The sequence below is a fragment of the Anopheles ziemanni genome, chromosome 2 (assembly GCF_943734765.1).
Source record: "Anopheles ziemanni chromosome 2, idAnoZiCoDA_A2_x.2, whole genome shotgun sequence".
Lineage (NCBI taxonomy): Eukaryota > Metazoa > Arthropoda > Insecta > Diptera > Culicidae > Anopheles > Anopheles ziemanni.
Window position 1 is genome coordinate 17,058,954 of NC_080705.1, and position 22,493 is coordinate 17,081,446.

At 42.6% G+C, this 22,493-nt stretch overlaps 1 protein-coding gene across 1 annotated transcript; it reads right to left on the minus strand.

Annotated features, from left to right (window-relative positions):
• Positions 1-1,741: 1,741 nt before the first annotated feature.
• Positions 1,742-18,178, minus strand: LOC131293064 (arrestin domain-containing protein 3-like). The gene is made up of 8 exons (XM_058321143.1): positions 18,067-18,178; positions 15,518-15,588; positions 12,540-12,731; positions 8,437-8,532; positions 8,221-8,291; positions 6,497-6,797; positions 4,223-4,337; positions 1,742-2,043 (listed from the first exon to the last, which is right to left on the minus strand). The coding sequence occupies exons 1-8, from the start codon at positions 18,176-18,178 to the stop codon at positions 1,742-1,744; spliced, it is 1,260 nt and encodes a 419-aa protein (XP_058177126.1).
• Positions 18,179-22,493: the final 4,315 nt, after the last annotated feature.

Here is a 22,493-nt window from a genome sequence, read left to right on the forward strand (position 1 = left end):
TTTCAAAATATAAGCACTAAGGACGAGTGCGAGTTTTCCGTCGTTCGCTTCAACCTAAAGGAATAAATGTTTTAAGCGATTATATTATTTTTGATTTTTTTTCACCCTTTTTTTATTGTACTTTTAGTGAACCAGCTTCTCGGACCATAAGTGACCAGTAGTATTCATTTAACTTTGTCCATACCGGCATGACATCTGTGTCCATTAAAACAATGTCATCATCTAAGAACGCAACTAATGATTTAAAGACTTCCAGAAGGTTCGTTTATTCATTATGCTGCCTTCTTCGCTGGTCCTCGGGGACATCATCCTCATCTTCCTAAAGTTCGGTCGCGTGCCGCTCGGGCCTAAATACTATTCCGGTTGTGTGAAATCGTAATCTGCTTATTTTTGTACCTTCTTCGTGCGTTAACTATATGGTTGGTTTGCAAACCCTCTACGCGAGCCCACGGTTTATTTTTCCCTTTTTTACGAATACTACATTCAGTTTAGATGATTTTGGTTGCTAGTTGTTCTTTTATCAATTTTAATGCGGGGAATGCATGGCCCGTCCTGTTTACCAAATGGCGCTGTTTGGATTTTCGTTGACTACAAATTAAACTCGCTGAAACCGTAACGAAACCACACATTGAACCATTTAACAACAATTTCCCCACGGCTCTCTATTTGCTTAATATTCGTTTGGGAATTTAAAAAAAACAGGCTCAACAGACATGAACACACCATACAACTAACAAACATCGCGACGTTACTACCTCTCGTACTCTATTGTGCTAGTTTGTTGGAAAGGATTTCGACACTAGAAGCTCGTAACCGAGCGTGCGCGACGTCAAGATTAAGGCTGACATGGCGGAGGGTTGGTGGGGGGGGGGGGGGGGGGGGGGGGGGGATAAGGTTGTAAATTGTTCGCAGGACAACATCTAAAAAGTAATCTATCCATCGGTAAGACGGTCCCGACCACCGAAAGTCACGGTTCGTAGGGTCGCATTGTGATGTGACTTTTCCTTTTTTTTTTGTGTGTTTCTTGGGTCGAGAACCTTTCCTTCATTCCCTTTATTTTTTCGCTTCCTTTTTCTACTTTGGCAATCTTTGGCACAGCGGGTTGTTCTACTAGTTTGTTCGTGTTGTATGTTTTTAAAGTTTTTTTTTTCTTCTTTTTTTAACGGCTTTGCTTACTTTCGTCCGTCCGTGTTTTTCTTTTTTGTTTACCTTTATATTAAAGTTAAAGCTCTCGGGATCTCGTTCGGGTTCGCAATTTCTATTTTTTTCACTTGCCCTGTCCACACCTCCTGGAAGGACTCAACTGTCGGCAAGGGGGAACCGAGGGTGTGAAGGTGTGTATCGTTTGCACTATCGTGGCCACACCGATGTTTTCACTTTCTTGGGAGCTTCGGTTTACCCAAGCGGCTATAGAAAAGGAGTGCCACGGACAGGACACGAAGAAACAAGCGACACACTGGGTACATTATTGGACAAGCCTTTTTTTTAACTGTTAGCTTTGTTTTCTTTTAAAAAACAGGCCCCTACCCACGTAAACCTCCCACATTCTTTACTTTTTTTAGTACTTGTTTTGACCTTAACTGAAACGGTTTTACGTTCGTTTCCTTTTCCTTTCCTTGTTGGGAGTGGAATGGACCTTCTCGTTCCAATGTCATCCCTCGTTCGTTACTTTATTGACCGTTGGTCAATGTCCTCGGAGTCGATGGAGGATGCAGCCGACGGTGGTGCCACTACTTCCGATCTACTTCCGGTATCGCTGGAGCTGATCCCCCGTGCCGCCCCCGTTCGCACTTCCGCTGGCGTGCGCCCCACCGTCCGAGTGACTGCCCAGCACCGCGGAAGCCGACTGACGCCGGTTGTTGCGCTCGACCGCCTTGGCCGACACCTGCTGCGAGCTGCGGACGACCGTCAGATAGACGGGCCGGTAGAGCGGTGCCAGGTCGCGGTGCTCGTTGTCGCTCACGTTGCACCCGTCGTACACCTCGCCGAGCAGGAACTCCGGCCCAATGTAGGTGCCTCCCTCGACGTGATCGATGGCAACATCTGGTTGTTGTGTTGAACAAGCGAAAAGAAAAACGATAGTAAAATAGCCGTTCGTTAGCACCTTTTCTTGGGTAAAAAAGTCGAAACCCGTTTCCTGAACACCGAACCCGATCTCCTATGTCCACATCCGGAGGTCAGAGGGACCGACATAAAAAATAAAATAAAAAGCTACACACTTTCCATCGCATAACAGGAAGGAATCAAAGAGCTTGTTTGGGGGGAAAAAAACAGACAACCCTAAATTTTCCCCCCATTGTGACCAAATTTACGCCCTCTCGTGTGCTGAAATCGATCGAACTCGTTTGCCAGAAGAAGGTTCCACTTCTCGGCGAGCCCCGTCTCATTGGGTTTACGGTGGATTTACGAGACACTTTCCGTAATCGTACGTAACATCGTAAAGTCAAGATACGGAGGACTTCCGGTTTCCGGTGCCCAGCACCGTGATGAAAAGATCGAATGGATTGCATTGCCCGCTTTGGGCAGCTTTAACTGAGCCTCGGGGTGCTGGAAACTTGCCATCTACTTTTCAGGGGGGATTTGAACTAAGATTTTCCTTTTTTTTCGGCACTCTCAACCCGAAAGAAACCTTCATCGTAGGAGTTAACCCTATGATAAGGGTGATTTAAATTAAACGAACTCGGGGAAATCAGGTTATGGCCTATTGGGTGATGAAAATAATACATTTATCGGCTTTAAAATGCATCAAACACCTATATTTTTATCACTGTTGAGTTTCAACGTTTCAATTACATCAAAGTGTGGGTTGTACGCCACATCAAAAGAATAGATCTAAAGCATAAATTTTAAAACAATTTATTAAATATACAGACAATATCTGTTGTACATGTATGATATAACAGACCAAGAAAAATATTGTTCAATTTTGTTACAAGTTTCAATAGTGTACTGTTTACTGAGGAAACATTACACAATAAGATCTTTAATTCTCTCGATTTGTTTTTATACTCAACTGTGTCTTATCAAAAGAAAATATTTTAAAATTTATTATAGTTAGTTGAAAATTTTAATTTCACTAACATCCACAATCAACGAATTGGTTTTATGTTACAACACATTGGTCGGCATACATTTCCTAAAATGGGCCAAATGATTAAAAGGAAGCCGGAAGCGCCCTTTATAGTAAATTTACATAAAAAGTAATTAAAGATAAAATATTTTAAATTTTATCGTTAAACTTACTTGTTTACGTTAATTTTATTGATTTTCGTTGAATTTTAATATAATTTCAACACCTAACAGGAACACCTCATACAACAAATTTAATCTTTATTTTTGGGAAGAAAACAAACGTGACATCGTGAACAAATCCGATAAAAATGGAGACGGGTTTTTGTATGAAGCACTACAATTTTCTAACAACCCAAATAAAATCACTTGACGGGCCGGACTTTACCGACCCCTGTTATAAAATTTAAGCAAATTTCTTATAAAGTTGATGAATATGTTAAAAACATTTAAATTGAAAAAATAAAAATGGACGTGATGGATACGAGATGGCTGGAAATTTAATTTAAATTATCCTAGTGACATTGTACAATCTCTATAAGCTTCAACTTTCAACTTTGAGGCAATAAAGTTGAACATCCTACTATCTATAAACGTAACGGGTTTTATAGTTTTAAATTAAATAAATTGTTTTTGACTGTGTTAACTTTCCCAGAAGCAACGAGAAAACTAGGTCCAACTTTTTTTTTATTTTTTTTGCATGTTGATGCATGTCCTCCACCTCCTCTCCACCCACTAATTCAGCATTCTCCACTAAGCTGCAACCCACAGTTCGTAGTTGGGTGTTTTCTGCCTTAACAAACTCTATTGCATGCTCAACATGGCCTCGAGTGGGGGACCGAAAGCAAAAGACCAAAGGTCGAAGATGGATTGTGTCACCATAGCTCTCGGGATGACGTTGTGACGTTTTAGTTGCAAACGAAAAGTTACCGCACACCCCCCGTTCGCTTGTGGGAAAGTGCATTTGCGAGTGAAATGTGCTGCTCGAGGTTTCTTTAGCCTTTGGCATGGATAAATTGCAATTCGCAATGTTCGTGGCATCCTTCTTGGGCGTATCTGTCACCCCTTCAAGGCTTCAAGTCGATGGCAAAGGGGGAACGGAATCGAACAGAGAAGAGGGGACGAACGAAACTCAAACCGTCGAAAGACTTACCGTAACCTATGTGCGGCTGCAGATTGCTGTTCGGTATCCGGAATGGCACCGTGCCGATCGTGATGGGGAAGTTAATTTGCAAATCATCGCCCGATTTGTCAAACTCCAGGCAGGCCTGTTTGGGAATGGTAAAGAAAGGTCGGAAGAGTGAGGAAGACATTAGTGGGGGTGGGGATTTTCTCGGTTGCACCGGTTCTACCACACCCCTTTGGAACACCTTCGGAAGCTAATACCCGGTGCTATTAATCGATCCTTGCGATCGAAGAGTCCTTGCACGCGCGAAAACTGTTTGCGTATCCCACGGGAGCAACGATTCCCCATTTTACGCCCGCTACAGTTGGCCGGTGGGTGGCAGTATGTTGGGTGTATTTTAATCCATACGTCAGTAACCCACAAACCGTGTGCTTCAATTTGTGACATGTGGGCTCGCTGAATATGTGGGCTTTCCGGGTTTTTTTACCGGGAATTGATTTCCATCGGCATGTGTGCGGTTATGCTGGGAAATGGTTTGCAAAAAAAAAAAAAACAACGGGGTGAACATACGCCAAACGTTTCTTTGTTCCACCTGGCAGCAAAAGCGCGGTCATTAGGAAGCGGCTTTATCGAGCGTAATTGCGTTGGATTCGCACGAAAAATGTTGTCCATTTGGAGGTTGATTAATTTGATTATCCAAAACCGATATGGTGAGGCGGAAAACTTCCCCCATTAAATTGCACGCATTCCAGTTAATGGAATGCACAACATCCAGAAACAAAATAGATACGGTGGATAATGAATGTACGCATCCGTTGGTGCAGTATCATGTATTATCCGTTGTAATGAGGCAAATGCAATGATGTTACGTAAAATTTTAATACAGTTTTCATCATAATCATTTGAGCAAAATTTATCATTTATTTAAAAACAGATCTTTGCTTAATGATACCCAATCAGATGGAAAATATATGGTGAACACTGTTTTGAGCAACAATTTTCGATTTCCATACTTATCTGGAATAAACGTACATAATCTATTTTTATGGAAGCGTTTTTTGCATGAGAAATAAGCGAAGAATGATTTGTTTCAATTAGTGATGAGTAAGAATGAGTGATGGAGTTAAATCTTACTAATGAATGATTGATTTAAATCCTATTCGATTCGATTCCCTGTGGCGACTGCTAACTCTTTTACTCACTCTTGGCATTTGAATCCTTGTTTGGGATGCGAATCTCTATGACGACTAACAACTCTTTTACTCACTCATTCACTCTTTTGGGATTAGAATTCCTGTTAAGGATTCTAATCTCCTCGACGAGTAATAAATCGTTTTACATGTTTTAATACACAAAAAAGTGACTTAAAGATTCGAATCATCGTTACGATCGTTCACTCTGATTCAAATCTTTGAAAAGAGTTGTTCTTCACTAGTCTTTTCAATATATCAATTATTCAATTTAATTCAATTAGACGATCAAAGATTAAAAATATTTCAAAACACTTAAAAATTAAACGCATTGACGACTTAATAGGGAAGTTCAATAGCATTTAATAAAATTGAAACATGTACAGTTATATTTGTAACTTTAAGCTTTGACTAAAGTTAATTTGACTTTTAAAATAAATAACTTTTGACGAATTAATTAGTCGGTTTGGATCGGTAAGCCCACAATTAATATTGACAGGGAGTTCAGTGTACCAAATGGCCTGATTTATTAAGAGTTTAGGTTGGGAGATAGTAGATGGGAGGTTAAGAAGCCGCACGAATATTGGTTACAGACTGTTACAAATAGTATCGCTTTAAACAAGTTAATGCAATATGGAGATGCTGACGATCTTCATTATTTGACAGAAATTTATTACAAAACCACATACGATTTCAAGCTCGTCAACGGTTTCATGGTATGCACGCTTGGAAGTCAACGACAGAAGGCGTCACTCGTTGCTGCAGCGTGGGTTAACTGCTCAAGCATCCTGGATTGGTAATGAGTTGCATGCTGAGTATGTACGAGATGTAAAGCGAACGCACACACACACGACTGCCTCTTCACGCAGAACAGATGCAGAACTCTGCAAACGACACCAATGTAATGAGACCAAAAGGTTGGGACGTGTGGTCGTAACCACACCGCATAACTTCACAACCCTGGTTCGTCTCCAGTGAGGCGTGTTGAAAGGGAGTCGTGCGCACCTCACCACAATCCCATTCAAAACTGCACACACGTCAAACGTAGTCGACCGGGGGGGCCACTCCGGAGGTCATTAGAGAACGGTAGCGGACGAGGGACGATACTTACCACGAGTGTGTAGTAGATCTGCGCCAGCCGGCAGACGCCCATCATGGTGGTCGGCACGGTGGGGATACGCAGGTTCGCGCACGTGTCCTGTCGCTCGTTCGGCACCACCGTCTCGCCCTTGTACTCCAGCACCAGGTGTTGGACCTCCTTGGTGACGCCGAGGACGCCGCGCTCGACGAAGAACTCGCAGTACTGGAGCAGCCGCACCTTCAGCTTGACCGGCTCCTCGCCCTGATTGTCGATAATTGATTTCAGCTTCAGCGTCTCGCCGCAGCAGAACGCCGTCCGGTCGAGCGAACAGCTGGAACGGTTACGGAAAGGCGCTCGGTTAACCGCGGGCACAGATGAAGACCGTGATATGGTGATATGGCATGCATTAATTCAAGGCTTGGAGGCATTTTCACTTTTGATTCGAAGCGATCCAGTGCGAGGGCACCACCATTAGCGGTAACATATGTTTCTGCACACGAACGGTGCTTCGGTGGAACGTGGCGCAAGGTGGTGACAATGGCTCATCAATTTACGTTTTCCACCTCGGATTAAATGTATGCTTATGTTTAATGGATACCCCGAGCGAAACGTGCCTCTAAGCCTTGATTTTAGTTGGGATTACGGAATTCACTATTAATAACAGTGGCTTATATAACAAGCCAGATATATCAATTTAAAGTAGGCCATGGAGGCAACGCACAGCTTTTTTCTATGCATATAGCGAGTTAAATCAAATTAAAGTAGGCCATGGAGGCAACATACGCCAATTTTCTTTTAATAGAGCAAGCTTAAACCAGTTGATCGCGATCTTATTAATAACACTTGATTAATTTATAGATGAACATCGTGTATGTTATTTGTAAACAGTATCTTCCTTTTCAAATGGTTGATTATTTATGTATGAGCACACAATTTTCATCTACATGGAACCCGCAACAAACCGGCCTCCAATATGACAATCCGATAATGAAGTTTAAGGATATGATATCCGAGTTTATGGAATCTGCAACAATCCGAACGATCAACTCGTTTAAACTTGCTATATCCATAGTAAAAGGTACATACAATAACATAAAGGATCCAACTAACAATAACTAGAAACGAATTAAATCCATTTGAATAATTGATGTGTTGACAATTTATTGTTTTAAGATTCCTAAATCACTAAATTGAAATGAGATAAAAACTACGCCTCAGATCAGTGCCAAAACGACATCGTTATAAATTTCGAATGAACATGAAAATCTATGTAAAAACAATCATCAAACGTCCCTTTGCGTAGTTCAAAAGGCCATAAAACCACGGAACAACCAACGCAGACACAAAGGGGAGCCAACAAAAAAAGTTAAAAAGACAAAAACCTTTGGTGGGCTCTTTGGTTTCCAAAAATTGTTCATCGGACCATTTGCTAACGAATGGGAGGAACATTTCTTCGAATGGCTCATTGAGATGCAGCGAACAGCTCATAACTTAACTTCAGCGTGAAAGGTCGCCCCAAAAGAACCGAAGAAAAAAGCTCCATCCTGTCCTTTATGGGGGCCCTGGCAAACGTGCAAACGAACTTTCTCTCGAGAGCAGATAAAGAATGCACAAACAGTGGCTCAGTTTTTTTGTTTTGCCCCCGTTCGCCTATGTTCGCTGCGCGCATTAACGATCGGGTTTTTGTTTTCCCTCCCTGCTTTATTCGAGTGCGCCTCTGTGGGAAAGGTGCCAACGCGAAGTTTTTCACTTACCTCAGCGTGACCGGGCCTTTCGCGCAGCACAGGCAACACTTGACCTTCTTGTCCTGGCCCGAAACCGGTTTCTGCGAAGAAAGACATACCAGAAGCGAACGGCGTTAGAGTTGCCTTTTTCCTTGATTTTCCCGCCCGTTTTGCGGTGACCTAAGGCACATTTCGGATTGGAAACCCACTGTCCACCGGCTTCCGCTCCAGTGGCCAGATACTCACCAGATATTGCTCGTCCATGCAATCTATGTGAGGTCCGACGATGGTGAAGTACTTGATTCCTTGCGGCGGCGAGGCATACGGAATATCAATCGTCGCCTAAACGGGGTCGGGAGAATATTGGAAGCCAGACATACTTGTGAGAAAAGATGTGACACTCATAAACCGGGGGACGCTTCGATAGTTTCTTCCGGTAACCCTTGCCGGACATCCGGATGAGGGTGGGCGATATCCCAACCACGAAAACCGGACGTTACCGGATGGAAAAGACGACGGTGGTATGGCATGCTGCCCACACAAAGTATTCTCCATCTGCATCAGGGCTTTCTGAATTTGCGGACGAAATGAAACCCTCCACGTTTTGGTCCATTCTTTCCCCAGCCCATATTCGAATGCGAAATGCGAGCGATTTTATCCGGCAAATCAGAGCCGGCAGAATGGCCAGCAATGGCCCTTCCTGGGCAGCGGGATTGGATGAATATTTTATCGGCTAGAAGCTTTTGCGGTTTCAGTAAGGGGCTTTGTTTTTTGACCGAACGATCCCGATTTGAACGCATTATAGCGCTTTCGCATCAGATGCGCATCCGTTTTACCATTTTGTTTTATTTTCTTCGCCCTTTGCCTTCCTAATAAACCAAAGTTCCCAGCCCGGGAAAAGCCCCAGGGGGGGGGGGGGGGGGGGGGTGGAAATGCTCTTCGTGACCTTTCGCAACCTGTCGTGCTACACTGTTGCATGATGGAAGCCCGGAAAATGGCAATCACACGGTGGCTGATTTAATTGATTAATGGATGAGTTTTCATCTGCGCCCGGCTTCGGAGCTGCATACGTTCAGTTCGGGATGTGCTCGAATGGGAATCGATGGTAAGCGCTCGGAATAGTTTTTCAGGTCGGTTGGAGGACGGAGGAGGGGGAGGGGAAATAGAAAATAATTGCCAGCTTTTCAGATCAATCGATTATGTATGGGAGCGGGCGCAAAAGATCATCAATTTGATTTTGCCCCCCGGTGCCTCAAATAATCGGCTTGGTTCGGAAAGGATCAGAAATAGCTTTTTGATGATTTTACCGATTTGTTCGTACAATTTTGAGTTCATATTGATCGGTTTGTCTTTCTCGTTTTTGTGCATGCATTAGTAAAATTAAAATTTAATTATTTAAAGCAGAGGGGAATATTTCAAGAGATTTGCATTACCGTAGAAGCACCATACTTGGCGCGGGTCCAAACTTGGCGCACTTTCTAATATTTTCTTCGATATTAGACTATTTCCAAATAATTTCAGCCTAAAATATGGAGTTAAATATTTGTTTATGTTTGTACAATACATCCGCATCAAAACTTGTTATTGGTTTTTAGTTATTGAATGTATATATAATTAAATGAAAAATTCCATCTCACAAGTGCGCCAATTTTTACTCGCGTTAGCAAAGCTGCTAAGGAGTGGGTTCAACTGTTTCCAATAATTTATACGCAAAGGAAAAATTATTAGGGATTTTATTAATCAGAAACTGTTGAAAAGTAAGTATTTTCAATGACTCGTGGTTAGATTCGGCGCTTTTTGAGATTTTTATGCTAATTTTGAAGCGAACAATTTTGCGCCAAGTTTGGCTCACAGTGTTCCTAATTATTCACCGTGGAGAATATGACTGTTTGCGCTGCTAGATATTTTTGAATCATAGAAGGCTTTGATGAATGAGATTATAAAAGTTAGCGATGAGATAGTTTTATTTCCATGAGAGAAGCCAAAGTCCGCTGCAAAAAAAGCTAAATTGTTTTTTTAATTGCTGTTGAAAAGTGTTTCTATTGTTTTAAGTTGACTTTTGAATATAGCTGTTGAATTCAATGAACTACATCCATTTTGTTTTAAGTGCGCTAAATTAGGAACACATCGCGCCAAGTAAGGAACATTGCAAAAACCATGCGCCAAGTTAGGAACATAATGTGCCACACAAAGAGTTTCTGAAACTTGAAGAAATAACCATTTAAGAGTTTCTCACTTATTTTTCTTATATTCTATGGTAGTTAGGCTAGCACTGTGCAAAAAATGGTATGATTTGACCGAACATTTTTTTTGTTATTCAACTTTTTATGCAGAATTTCCTTAACCGCGCCAAATATGGTACATCTACGGTACTCTAAGATTTTTGAACTTGAATTTACTCAGATTAAAAGCTGTTTACTCCCAGATATTTTGGTTGAAAATTAAATTTGACCCTAGTGTTTTGATATCTTCATTTTCATTTCATTTTTGCGAGCTTGTTAAATACCATATTTTAGCCTCTATAATGACAGCTTTTTAGTCCAAAATGACTAAATCTCATTTAGAGGGTTTTTTACATAGAGATAGTAGCTTTTAGATTCTAGCTCAATGAATTTCCGCTAGAATTAATGTAATTTGTGAAAATAGTGAAGACAAGGATGACAACATTAACGATTGCATTATTAATAATGTGATTGAAAACACTAGTGAGGGTGATATGGACCAAACCTATGAATTATTATATTAAGTTTTATTTTTAAATCGGAAAAATTATCAAAATTAATAATTGAAGTTGAAAACTTTTCATAGACATTGAATAAGTTATCAGGGGGTTGTTATATACGCTAAAATGCGATATTTCTTAGAACCAGTAGATAACAATACTTGGTTTTATTAAAAGCAAATATAAAAATGAAAAATTTGCTATTCCTACATGCACAGTATGGTAAGTGAATTAAAAGAAATTCAAAACAAAAAGTATGTTAGCAAAAAGATAGCCTGAAGGAAAATTCCACCAGAACCAGGATTATAGTATTTAAAAAATGATATTAAACACCTTTCTTTGCTTCGGTTGAATTATTTTGTTTATCATTCGTAACATTTCGTAGGTAAGGTATAAATGAAAACGTTACATTCAAAATGCATGCATGTTTCCTACAATGGAAATCGGCAGGCATCACCAAAGACGGTCGTCACACCAGCAAAGAAAACAAAGAATTTCTACGAACAAAGATTTATAAATGTAACAAAACATCTCCTTTAAACCTTCTTTGTGCAAAATAAAAGAAGTTACCAAATAAACGCCGTCACAAATCCATTTCTAACCAGCAAGCGTATCACGTTACTATTGTTCGGCTGGTGAATAAAAAAGTAAATAAAATCTGAATATTTTATGCTTTTTCCTGGGAAACCGGGGCCCTGTCAAAAGATCGTCCACAAAAGTCAGTCGCGGGGAGGGGGTGGATCCTGTCCCAGTCAATATGGAGCCTCTACACCATCCCGTGGTGCTTGTTTTGTCCTCCCCACTTGACATTGATGGCAGCTGCAGACCGCATCGGAAAAAGTCGTACGTTTTTCAACGGAGCGAGGTACAAAAGTCACCGAGTCACCGAGTGTTAAAGGATTACCGGCTGCAGCGTTTGGAACGTCACGGAACGCCGAAATGTGTACTGCAATTGTGTCGGTCTTTGGCGACGTTTTCTTTTGGGCAAACTTTTTCAGGCGAATGATTTCATACCCTCCATTGGCTTTACGATTGTTTCGCCTCCGCACCAAACAATGTGTGACGAGGGTAATTTTTGACAATTTATTTACTTTTTAAGCGGATTCTAGTGTGTGTATGCGCGTGTCTCTCGACGCTTGTGACACGACGAGCACCGAACCAAACCGAAAAGCAGCGTGTGTCGGTGGAGCATGAGTGCATTTCCATGTTAATTTACTTATGTCGCTTTCTCGAACAAGTCGCGCCATCCGCGATGACATCGACACACTCGCTTACACTTGCGTGCGTTTTATTCCGTTTTTGACGCCACTTTCCGACACGACGGCGGACCGGCTGAATGCGGCCTTAGTTAGTGCCGATGAATGTGTTTCCCCTTTTTTTTTTGTTGTACCTTTCTTTTCTGCCCCATTCAACCTGCCTATCTATGGCGAAATGAGTTTATCGTCGCCCCGCTTTTCCACCCCACCACGGAGCAATGTTGAGCGAATTATAGACTGGCCTCTCCTAGCCGGCTGAGCAACAACCAACCGCTATCCTTCATCGATGGCGACGAGGACGACAACGACGACGATGACGGTAGGTCAATAGATGATTACCGGGACACGTCCTGGGAGGAGAAGTGGCTTACCTTAACGAAGTAACGGATGTAACAGGCACGTGACTCGAAGCTACAGGGCAGGTTGGTTTCGGGGATGTTGAAGCGGAACGGAAACTGATGCTGGCCGCGCACCAACACCGGCACCGTGACGTCCAGCCCCTCGCCGGCCCGTTCGCCCCAGATGACGGCCCGCTCGTCGATGTAGACCTGGTCGTCCTTCACCTATTTATGTCCGGCAGCGCGCGAATGGGAAGGAAAAAGGAAGCGAATGGTTAGTAAGGGGGGCACCCAAAAGCGAAACACATCGGTGGAAAGTCCGGCCCGGAACGGAGCAGAAATAAATGTGGATCAGCAGGATGGGGCATTTTGTTGCGCATTAGGTATACGAGCTTTTGATTGCCGACCGGTGGACAGTTTTTCCTGGCTCGCTTTGGGCCGTTGTCAGGGACAGGGTGGACTTCGGTGGAAATGGTCACCGAGGCGAACGACTGCGAAGTCTACGATATGGTGATGATCGAAGCGAGTTGATGATGCCGAATAATACAGCATCGGTCGTAAAAGGGGAGTCGTTACTCGTCAAAATTGGTTCGGACTATTTGTGCGGTGCCTTTCTTTAACAAAGCGTTTCAATTAGGTGCGAGCTGTGAAATCAACGCATTGTACTCAGGCCAGCATGACAGACATGAATGATGTACTATCAATTTACACGAGAGAAAAAGATTATTGAAAGATCATTTGATAGAAATATACTTTTATATATTTTATTTTAATTGAATTGAATTCATATCAAAATAAAATACATATACTCTGCAGCATGACTTTGCGACCATATTTTTCAACCACCCATTGTGGTCGGAGCGTTCACGAACATAAACCAACCCTGTCATTGGCCTTATGCTTTCATTTCCGCTTGGTGGACCATGTCCGTATATATAAAACGTCCTCCACCTTCTTCTCCCCGGGACGATAAGGACTTTGTCTCGCATGCAAATAAATAGAAAACTAGTCATGCAAATGAAGATGCTAGCCGCAGCTTAACAGAATTTTGGCCAGTATACTCACCCCCCGAAAATACCATTTTCCAATAAAACCGATAGGAAGGACTGCCGTTGGCATAATGAGGGCCTAACAGTGGGTACTCAGAACCGATTCCGGCATCGGCGTCGGAAGTGGGAAAGGATTAGCTGATGAGTGAGCAGCTTTTTCGAACAGTGTTTTTTCCGGGCGTTTCGCTTCTGGCCACCGGACGACGCCACATTTGCTGGCCAAATGGAGTTTTTGCCATTCGACTCGTAAAAGGGCACAAAGGAATACGGCACGAAAATACATACGTCATTGCGGAGAAGCTATATATAATATCTTTCCCGTAGCTCAATAAGGGCTGACCCAAATTTCTGGTAAACCAGATTTGAATAAATAAAAAAAGAAACCGAGCAAACTCAAATGGATTTGAATGGTGAGCTTTTTTGAGCTCTTCATTTCTTTACAACATCGCCGAACGGGCTGGAGAATGGTCGTGGCATTCAAGCTGAGTATTACGATCTGTCATGTGGGAATCGCTGCGAGCGGTATAAATTCACACCCCGAATGAAAAATGACTTTGTGCCGGTTTGGTCGAAAAAAGCGGCCCCACACCCGTTTGTATCGGACGATTCGATTAAGATAAATATGCAAATGAACAGCCGAAGTGGGTCACGATGACTTGCTTAACACGATTCGGGAAACGATGCTGACGATTTGTTTTTTTTTTTTGTATAAATAAGAAAACCCGCTTCTGACTATGTTTTGTTATCAGTGAAAGCTAGCTTTTAACAGTTACATATTGTCGTAATAATAACTAATCGAGAATAAAGTTTGCCTCAAACAATTACGAAGCACTTGGCATTTTACAATTTGTTTTTGCCCCTGACTGCATGCAATATAAATGAGTGGAATTAATTCTAGCACCCAAAACTAAATGAATTTAAACTTAGCCACTTGTTTAAATTGCTTGCAGCACCAACTTCCACAGGAATACAAATAGCATCCGGATGGGACGCTTATGTTCTTCCGGAAGGATCACGTGTCGTGGTTCTACGTCTCGACAGTGACAGAATGTTCGAGAGACGGAGGAAACAGAACTCCGTACCAATGAAAGAGGTTTTCCAACTGTCGTTAATTTTTTCTATCACGATTCTAGGTTGCAAACAAACAAACGACAAACACCAAACCATTTCCGGAAAAGTAGTCGGTTTAACAATAGCGTTTACAAATAGCTTTCGGTGCATGGATCGGGAAAGAACGCCGGATTTCGGTGATTAAATATAAACAGTGGTTGTGCACCAAAGAAAAACAAGCCACTGAAAGTCAACAAAGGAAGGTGGAAAACAACTCCCATAGCAAAGAGTGGTTTGCTTCTACCGCAGCAATTAATTAAATTAATTTGTTAGTTTGTTTAACATTTTTTGTCGCACTCGTTTACTTCTTTTGCCATTTGTTATACAGTAACTGATGATTTTTTTAAATTTTGTAAGCAAAACCTGTAAAATGTTGTAATTAAAATGAACCAATTCGAGATGGATAAATCGGTTCCACCCACAAAAAGTTTTGTACCAAATTGATCCTAGATCAGTGAATATTTCTTGTCGTAAAATTTATTTGTTAGTTATCTCGAAATTGGTTTACGTTGTCCCTTTATCATATCACACGTTTAATCGTGAAATAAGCTGCCAAGTAAGCGTGGTTGACTTTCGTATCAACCCCCACAATGCAAGGAAACAACGTGGAAAATAGAAACGCTTTGCCGTAAGCTAACACTCCCATTACTTTATGATGTTTTCCCTCTCGAAAGGGGGTTTGGTTTGGGTGGACGAGTGCTCGAACCTGGTTTAGCAGTGGGAAAGGGAAGGAACACAAGGATCGTCGATGGGCGATGGGAGTCTGCCGTGTCGACAACGGCGACGACGACGTTGACAACCGGACCCGAAGAGGATGGCCATGCGAGTACACACAGTTTAGGACGTAATTACCGTTCTTTTGTCTCCGGACACGAACACCTTCCACTCGACGTGCGCTTTGCCCCGCAGCAGCAACCGGATGGCTGAAAGTAGAGAGGGAAGAGTGAAAAGGGGACCAATAGGTAGAGTGTTCACGATTAGGGAAGGCGGGAAAAAGGGTCGCACGTAAGCTAACTTGTCGTGCAAACCGCATCATGACAAAACCCGCGCGTCTAGCCTGCTTTAGAGCGTAAGACCTGTGTCTGCTTGAGGGGAATTAGCGAAGAGACGAACGGAAGTGGTCGATTGATCTTGGCGCGGGGTGGTGGACTTTGCCGGGAGCTTGCGCGGGCAAAACAGAAAAACGCTAAAAGTTTCCAGCAAACATGTCTTGGACGCATGTACTGGCGGAGAAAGGTACACCGGGATAGGGAAAACTGTTTTGCTACGTCCGTGTTTGAGATGTCGTTGTTTTCCTTCGTGCTATAATTCCTTCAGCATCCTGTGACCACCGCCGCCGGACTACAATTTACTGCCAGTTTTTGCACAGTGGTATGTAACGAAATAAAATGCTCGATAATCTATAGAATACGCAAAAAAGTTTAATTGAATCGTCCTAGGTAACCAATTACGAACCAATCGGTTTGACATTTTTGTTAGGTTATGATCCTTTTAATTTAGTTGCTTGTTTTATAATTGTTTTGGAGATATTTTTTTCATGTTTTCCACAATGAAAATTCAAATGTTGGACTATTTACAAAGAAGTGACATGTTTTTCTTCGTTGTTGTATTATTTTAGCATCAAAGTTCATCCAGAGACTTATTATTGAAAATCGATGTGAAAGTGTTAAAAAAATACTGTAAAAAATGTTTTACGCTATCCATGTTTTAGTAGACAGAAAAAACAAACAAGTTATTCCTTTAAAAGTATTGCGAGGATGTTTTAATTTCATTACCAATCGCTTTCGTATGACTGGTGGGTATTTTCGAACGGCACTGTACTCCTAAGCATTTACAAAACTCCCAGCATCAGCTGCACGACGCAGGCGGAAGGTATCGGATACAAGCGAGCGAATGCCAAGCCAGATTGAGTGCCACGCGGAAACGGGGCTGTGTGAGTGAAGGTACCGGATTACTTAAGAGGCATTGAAGTAGAAACATCAGTAGAACATGAGCACGTTTCCTTCCCCCCTTTTCACCGGAATGAGACCTGGCGGATTGTGTGAAGAAGGAGCATCTTACCGGTCAGTATCCTCGCTACGGTTTGTCCCCGGAAAACACACGTGAAACAGAGAGGGAGAGAGGGAGAGGGAGTAAGTGTATGTGGTGAAGCTAAGTCCGGTTTATGCTGTCAGCAGGCTGGTTCTAGTTATAACCCATGGCAAGATTTGTGACATTCCTACGTTTAGTTGAATGTGCCGGAAAATACCGAAACCCGAGCGCTTGAGAAAGGGGTATCCCATTTTTCCTCCTCCCCGTTTACCCTTCTCCCATCCAGGCCAGCAAAAAGCCAACCGACGCTTGGATGGTTTGTTTTGGGGCGTGTGAACGCGTGATAAGTGAGCCAAGGAGTATGCTCACCTCCCTCAGGCCGTACCCGGGGGGGTACGAATTTGGGTTCTAGCCAATGTGCGAGTCAAGATTTTCCCTTAAGAGCTTACAACGGTGCCGATTCCTGCCGCCCAGTCGGTGCGATGGTGTTGCAATTTTGGCTCGAACGGTCCGGGGGTTCATTTTGTGCAAAACCCTTCGTCGAGCGCTCGCCACGCTCAGCGGGGTGTTTCGACAGTTCAAATTTGTTCGGTAACAAATTACGGCCCAAAGTTTCACCCAGCGGGGCAGCGAAACACCCTTCCGATTAGCCCGAGGGCTTGGGAAGTTGTCGGAGAGTCGCAGTGCTTTTTCAAATCTGCTCGGTGGCTCGGGTATTAACGATGGTGGAAGGGTTCCTTTTGCTTTAATTTAGGGTAGCGGGCTAGGGGGGATGGTGTTGTGGTGGTGTGGGTGTACGGTAAACATATTGGTCGTTTGGGGCATTTGTCAAAGTGCGACTAAGATAAGTTCTAGTAATTTCAAGAACATTTCAAGATCTTCTCGCTAGACTTGGAAGGTTGAACCTATTAGTTGGGTTAATTATCTTAATATATTCTCAGTCGAGGGATGGATAAACATTACAGAGTCCTTTGGTACGTGCCTTCGTGTTTAGAAATAAATCAAACTGATGGAAAACAAAGAAACAGTAAGTTACTTTCGGTCCCTTCTTACTTGCCATTATGTTTCCTGAGATTCATAGGGAACACATCATGCCAGCGTATTTAGAAACACAATATCCATTTTCTGAGCCCTACTTTGTTCCATTTTGACAAGGCGGTCCTATACCACATTTCCGCCTCTCACCCCATTGTCATTTGCTGGCAGAATGGTAAGTGGAAAAGAAAATATGTACTGTGCGCTTTTCCTAGCCTCTATCCCCGAAAGCTCTTCCGCATTGAAGGTTTCGTTTGATGTGAAGCGGGGCAAAAACGTTACTTCCTAGCACCGGCGCCATCGGGAACATGCCTGTGCACTTAGCGAATACTTACACTTGAGTTTGAAATTTTCCGTAGTGTGCATTATTACCCGCCCGGAGAGCACTTCGCCGGCGTAGTAGTGCTCCTTGTCGAGTCGAATGTCGAGCTCTTTGATATAATCCATTGTGCGGCACCGTCAGCGACGGGTGATGGAGGGCGGCCAGGAACAGGTGAAGGCTAACGAGACCGGCGCTTGTCCGCACCGAGTTTGTGGAACCTCCGGCGAGGTTGGTAGGTTGTGATGCTGATGACGACGAAGACGCAGGCGATCGTGCCTCCGACGATCTTTGGCGGCAACGTTCACTCAGTGGAGGGATCGTGCCTAATGCTCATCATCGTTGAATTTTATAGATCCTTTCATGGTTGTTTTTCCGCGTCACGTTGATCTTCCCGTGTAGTTGATGGATCTATTGGGGTAAACAATGAAATTCAAATGAATCAGTGAGTTGCTGTTGGAATACATAATTATATTTGTTTGCAATACAAATGAAGAGAATCAAACAAAATTGAATAAGCTATGGATTATGGGAAATTAATCATTTATTACATGCCACGCTGAGTCCATTTGCTTAATGGATACCTCGCTAAGATTGAGTGAAAACGTAAGGATGTAGCCAGAGAATATACTTGTTTATCTGAAGCTTTCATCTATCCTATACATTTTTAAAGGATTTATTAGAGTGCAATTGTAGATGAGTTAAAGTAATTTCGATGTAAATATGTGCAATCAAGGACAAAAATGAATGATTTTAAAAACTTATGGAGGCGCCCAGTCTTTTACACTATTGCACTTTGTTGTTGTATGGGAGTGCTTTTATCCACCGATTGACCTTTATTGCTTCATTTCAATTATCCATTTCAAACATAAAGTGCAGTTCTATGTAATTTTTCGCTGAAAAATGATAACAAAAACAGGATTTTTAATTCAAAAACAAATGGAGGCGCCCAGCCCTTCACTGCTCGTAACGTTTTCCCCTCTGTGTTGGTGAGGTTTTTAACCGCTTGGAATGTGCTATGGCATTCAAAACGTAAATTTCTCAATATTCTCAAAAATTCCCAGAAACAGGCGAAATTTAATTAAAATCCAATGGAGGCGCCCAGTTCTTTACTCCATTATGCATTGATTCTGTATATGTCTGCCTTTAATCATCGCTTAATCGATGCAACGACAGTGAAATAGTAGATCGATCCGTAAATATATTACTCAAATAAATGCCATTAAAATTCGTGATAAAAGCCACAAACATTGTTCTTGATTGTTCATTCCATATCCAATGGAGGCGCCTAGTCCTCTGCTCCACAACGTTCAGACTGGGGTGAGTGCAATTTTCTTTGAATTAACAATTAACAAAGTCATTCGAGTTAACACATCACCTTCTTTTTTTCCCAATTAAACTCCCGTGACGCAACGAATAGCACACCCGAAGGTTAAAAGGTTTTTCTTCCCCGTCAATTCATTTCCCGACCGGTTCATTTCCCCAAGCCGCCGGCTCAGGCTCAGCCACAGTGGTTAGAAAATCGTAAAAATTTACGCAACAAAAAGGGAACGGCTTTCAGTTTTGACCCAGCGTGCAATATCAGAAATAATTGAAGTAGAAATTTGGCAAAAGAATCCTTATTCGTCGGCTTCTACCATCGGCGTACGAAATAAAGGCCAAAAGAAGCTGGACGAAAAAATAAAATCAATTATGCGCTCAACAAATGTTGCTTGGGAGCAGGTTTGTTAAAAATTTCTACCAAACACACACACAAAGGGATTGCAAGTTTCCAGCTGAGGAAATAATTTCGTGAAAATAAGAAAAACGCCAGCATTCTTCAAAGGAGCTCAAGCGATCGTCCCACCCTGGTTCGGCAGGCGTAAGGCGGAAGCATGTTTCATAATTTTCTTTGACCAACCCTGCCGATTACATTCGTAGCAGACCATAAACCGGTGGCCGGATTATATTCAGCGCAAAAGAAAAGGGGCAACGATGAAGTATCGAAAGAATCCGCCACGAAAAACGTTTACTCTGGGGCGGTTGAGTCGAGTGTGCGGTGAAAAAATATAAGACCGAGCATCAAACACAATTAGGAGGGAAAATAAATGACTATCGTCACCCACTCCGCCGGGGGAACGCCTGGTCCATTGTATGGCACACAATCGTTGGGCGATACTTTCGCCTGCGATCACAATGCGGCACCGGGTGGAAAGCGTGAAGTAAAACACTTTTGTCAACCTCCGGCGCGTAACTTCATTATTTATTGTGCTTGGGTATGGTTCGTTTTTTTGCTCATGAATTTGACACGTGAAAAGAAACCAACTGAACCTCAATCACGCAACACCCAATCACTGCCGAATGAAGGATTTCGCCTGGAGGGAATACATGCAGGGCACACGATTCCGAAACGGTTCCGTAAAGTGTAACGAAATTGTGTCGTTAAAGTGCTGTTAAAGTTCATTAACACCAAGCGATGTGGGAGAGCGATCTTTGTGCCGTTTGGACGCAAGCTGTAGCACAAAGGTACAGCAGTGAGTATTCTGGGAACAATTTAATGTTTCTTGACGTTACTTCCTGTTTGAGGATTTTTTTTATACACTGTTTTTATACAGTGACGATACAAGCAAGCTTATTCAGAAGGAGAGTGAAAGAATCCTCATCGGACGAGCTGTTCCGTTCTGAGATTTACCAGATCTAACACAGTAGGGATGATTCTATACTTTTGCTGTTGAAACACTACTGCGTCTTTAAGAGATAGAGATATTTTAGAATTAGAAAAAGGTATAAACTAGTTTAGTAAATAGAATATAATCAGCGAGAAGCATTTTGGAATTATTAAAAATATAATTATAATGGAAAAAGGGCTCTTGTTGATTGACTATTTTCTTTTGAAAAATCACCCGAATTCTAATAACTGTTGCAACTAGAAGGATCAAGTTGAAGAATGATTTTCCGTTTGATTTATCCGTCCAAGATCGTGATTCAATTTTAACATGTTTCATCCATACACAACCAACGCTTTTATTCGTGCCATTTAACTTTTCTATTGCAATTTCAAACTAATTTTAATTAAACAACTTAGTGTCGCTATCAGAAGGATCAAATCACAGAAGGATCAAATCAAAGAATTATCTTCCTTTTAATTTATTTGCGCACAGTTTGCTTTTAATTTAAATTAACCATTTCAGGATTTTTCAGCCAAATCTAAGGCATCGCTTTCCCAGAATTTGTAGCATCCACTAAATATAGCTTATTTGTCGAAGCATTCCTCGAATCATTTCGACCGGCTTTCTAAGGATTCATATCACTGTTTCTCCTCGTCTGGATGAAGTGCGACTTTCTCCGCCACGATAAAGCGCTGGGTTGGGCAAACATTGTCGGTCGGCTCCATTCATCAGCGCTTCCCATCGTACCATCGGAAAACCTCGGAACGTCACGCCAAAACAAACGTCATTCGAAAGCCTATCCACCAAATGCGCTTATCGGGATCGCTTCTTCCTTCTCTGACCCTATACAACCTCTCCACTCCCTGCCTCTTTGTGTGCTCACGAGCCTGTTTTTGCTCTCGTTTGTTTGTGGTCGAAAAATATAAACCACAAATCATATTGCAAAACTTTACGCCATCCTCCAGCCCCACGGAGCCCCAAACTCGCCCAGCTGGTTGCGATATGATTCTGGAGGATTTTCCAGCCTGGTAAATACGTCTTGCTCCCTTCTCTTTTTCGCATACCCAGAAAAGGAAAAAAAATATGGTGCTGGTAAATATCATAAGAGCTTTTGCGATTTCTGTTTACTTCACGTCGCGAACGATGAGCATACGCTGGCGGTTTTTGGTGGGTATTTTTCTCGCATTTTATTCCACGCCGCCTTCATTGTCATCGCTGGCAATGGACCGAGGGTTCGAGTGTGAATCCTTAGTGGATGGATTTTTGCGATGTACGATGTTCTTGATTTTATTTTGTTTCGCCGTTTCGAGGGGTGCCGTTGGCTGGTTTATTAGTTCGGCCCGTTTTCGTTTCAAGGGTTTCGGGTATATTAATCCCGGGAAATCATTTCCCCTCGGCATCCGGGCTGGGATGATGCTGATTAAATTAGACTTCATCATATACAGGGGCCGTAGGGAGGGAGAGGATGGCCGTCGACGCCACATCGAGGGCGATGGATAAAGTTTGCCAGTGTCATTATGGCACCGACCGCACCGGGCTGGACGGAATAGAGCGGAATGGAACGGAATTTTCTCCACCTTTGCTGGGTGGGGAATTTTCCTGCACGCTTCCCAAGGAATACACCGCAGGGGCGGGGAAACGGGCGGTGGTGGTACAGTAAATAAACTTTGTTTGAGTTTAATTGTGCAGCAACGGAGGAGGCGAAGTAACAACGAGCCATCACCATGGCAACACCGGTTTGGGGTGCTTTCGTTGCCATGGGAAACTGTAGGGAGGGCTGTGGTTAGGTTGAAAT

Bases quoted from the DNA above. Each gene is read 5' to 3' on its own strand.
- LOC131293064 (XM_058321143.1), bottom strand. From the start codon at position 18,178: ATGGATTATATCAAAGAGCTCGACATTCGACTCGACAAGGAGCACTAC. The intron at 12,732-15,517 runs GTAATTACGTCC...GGACATAAATAG, and splicing joins TGTCCGGAGACAAAAGAACG to GTGAAGGACGACCAGGTCTA. The intron at 4,338-6,496 runs GTAAGTATCGTC...ATTCCCAAACAG, and splicing joins AGATCTACTACACACTCGTG to GCCTGCCTGGAGTTTGACAA.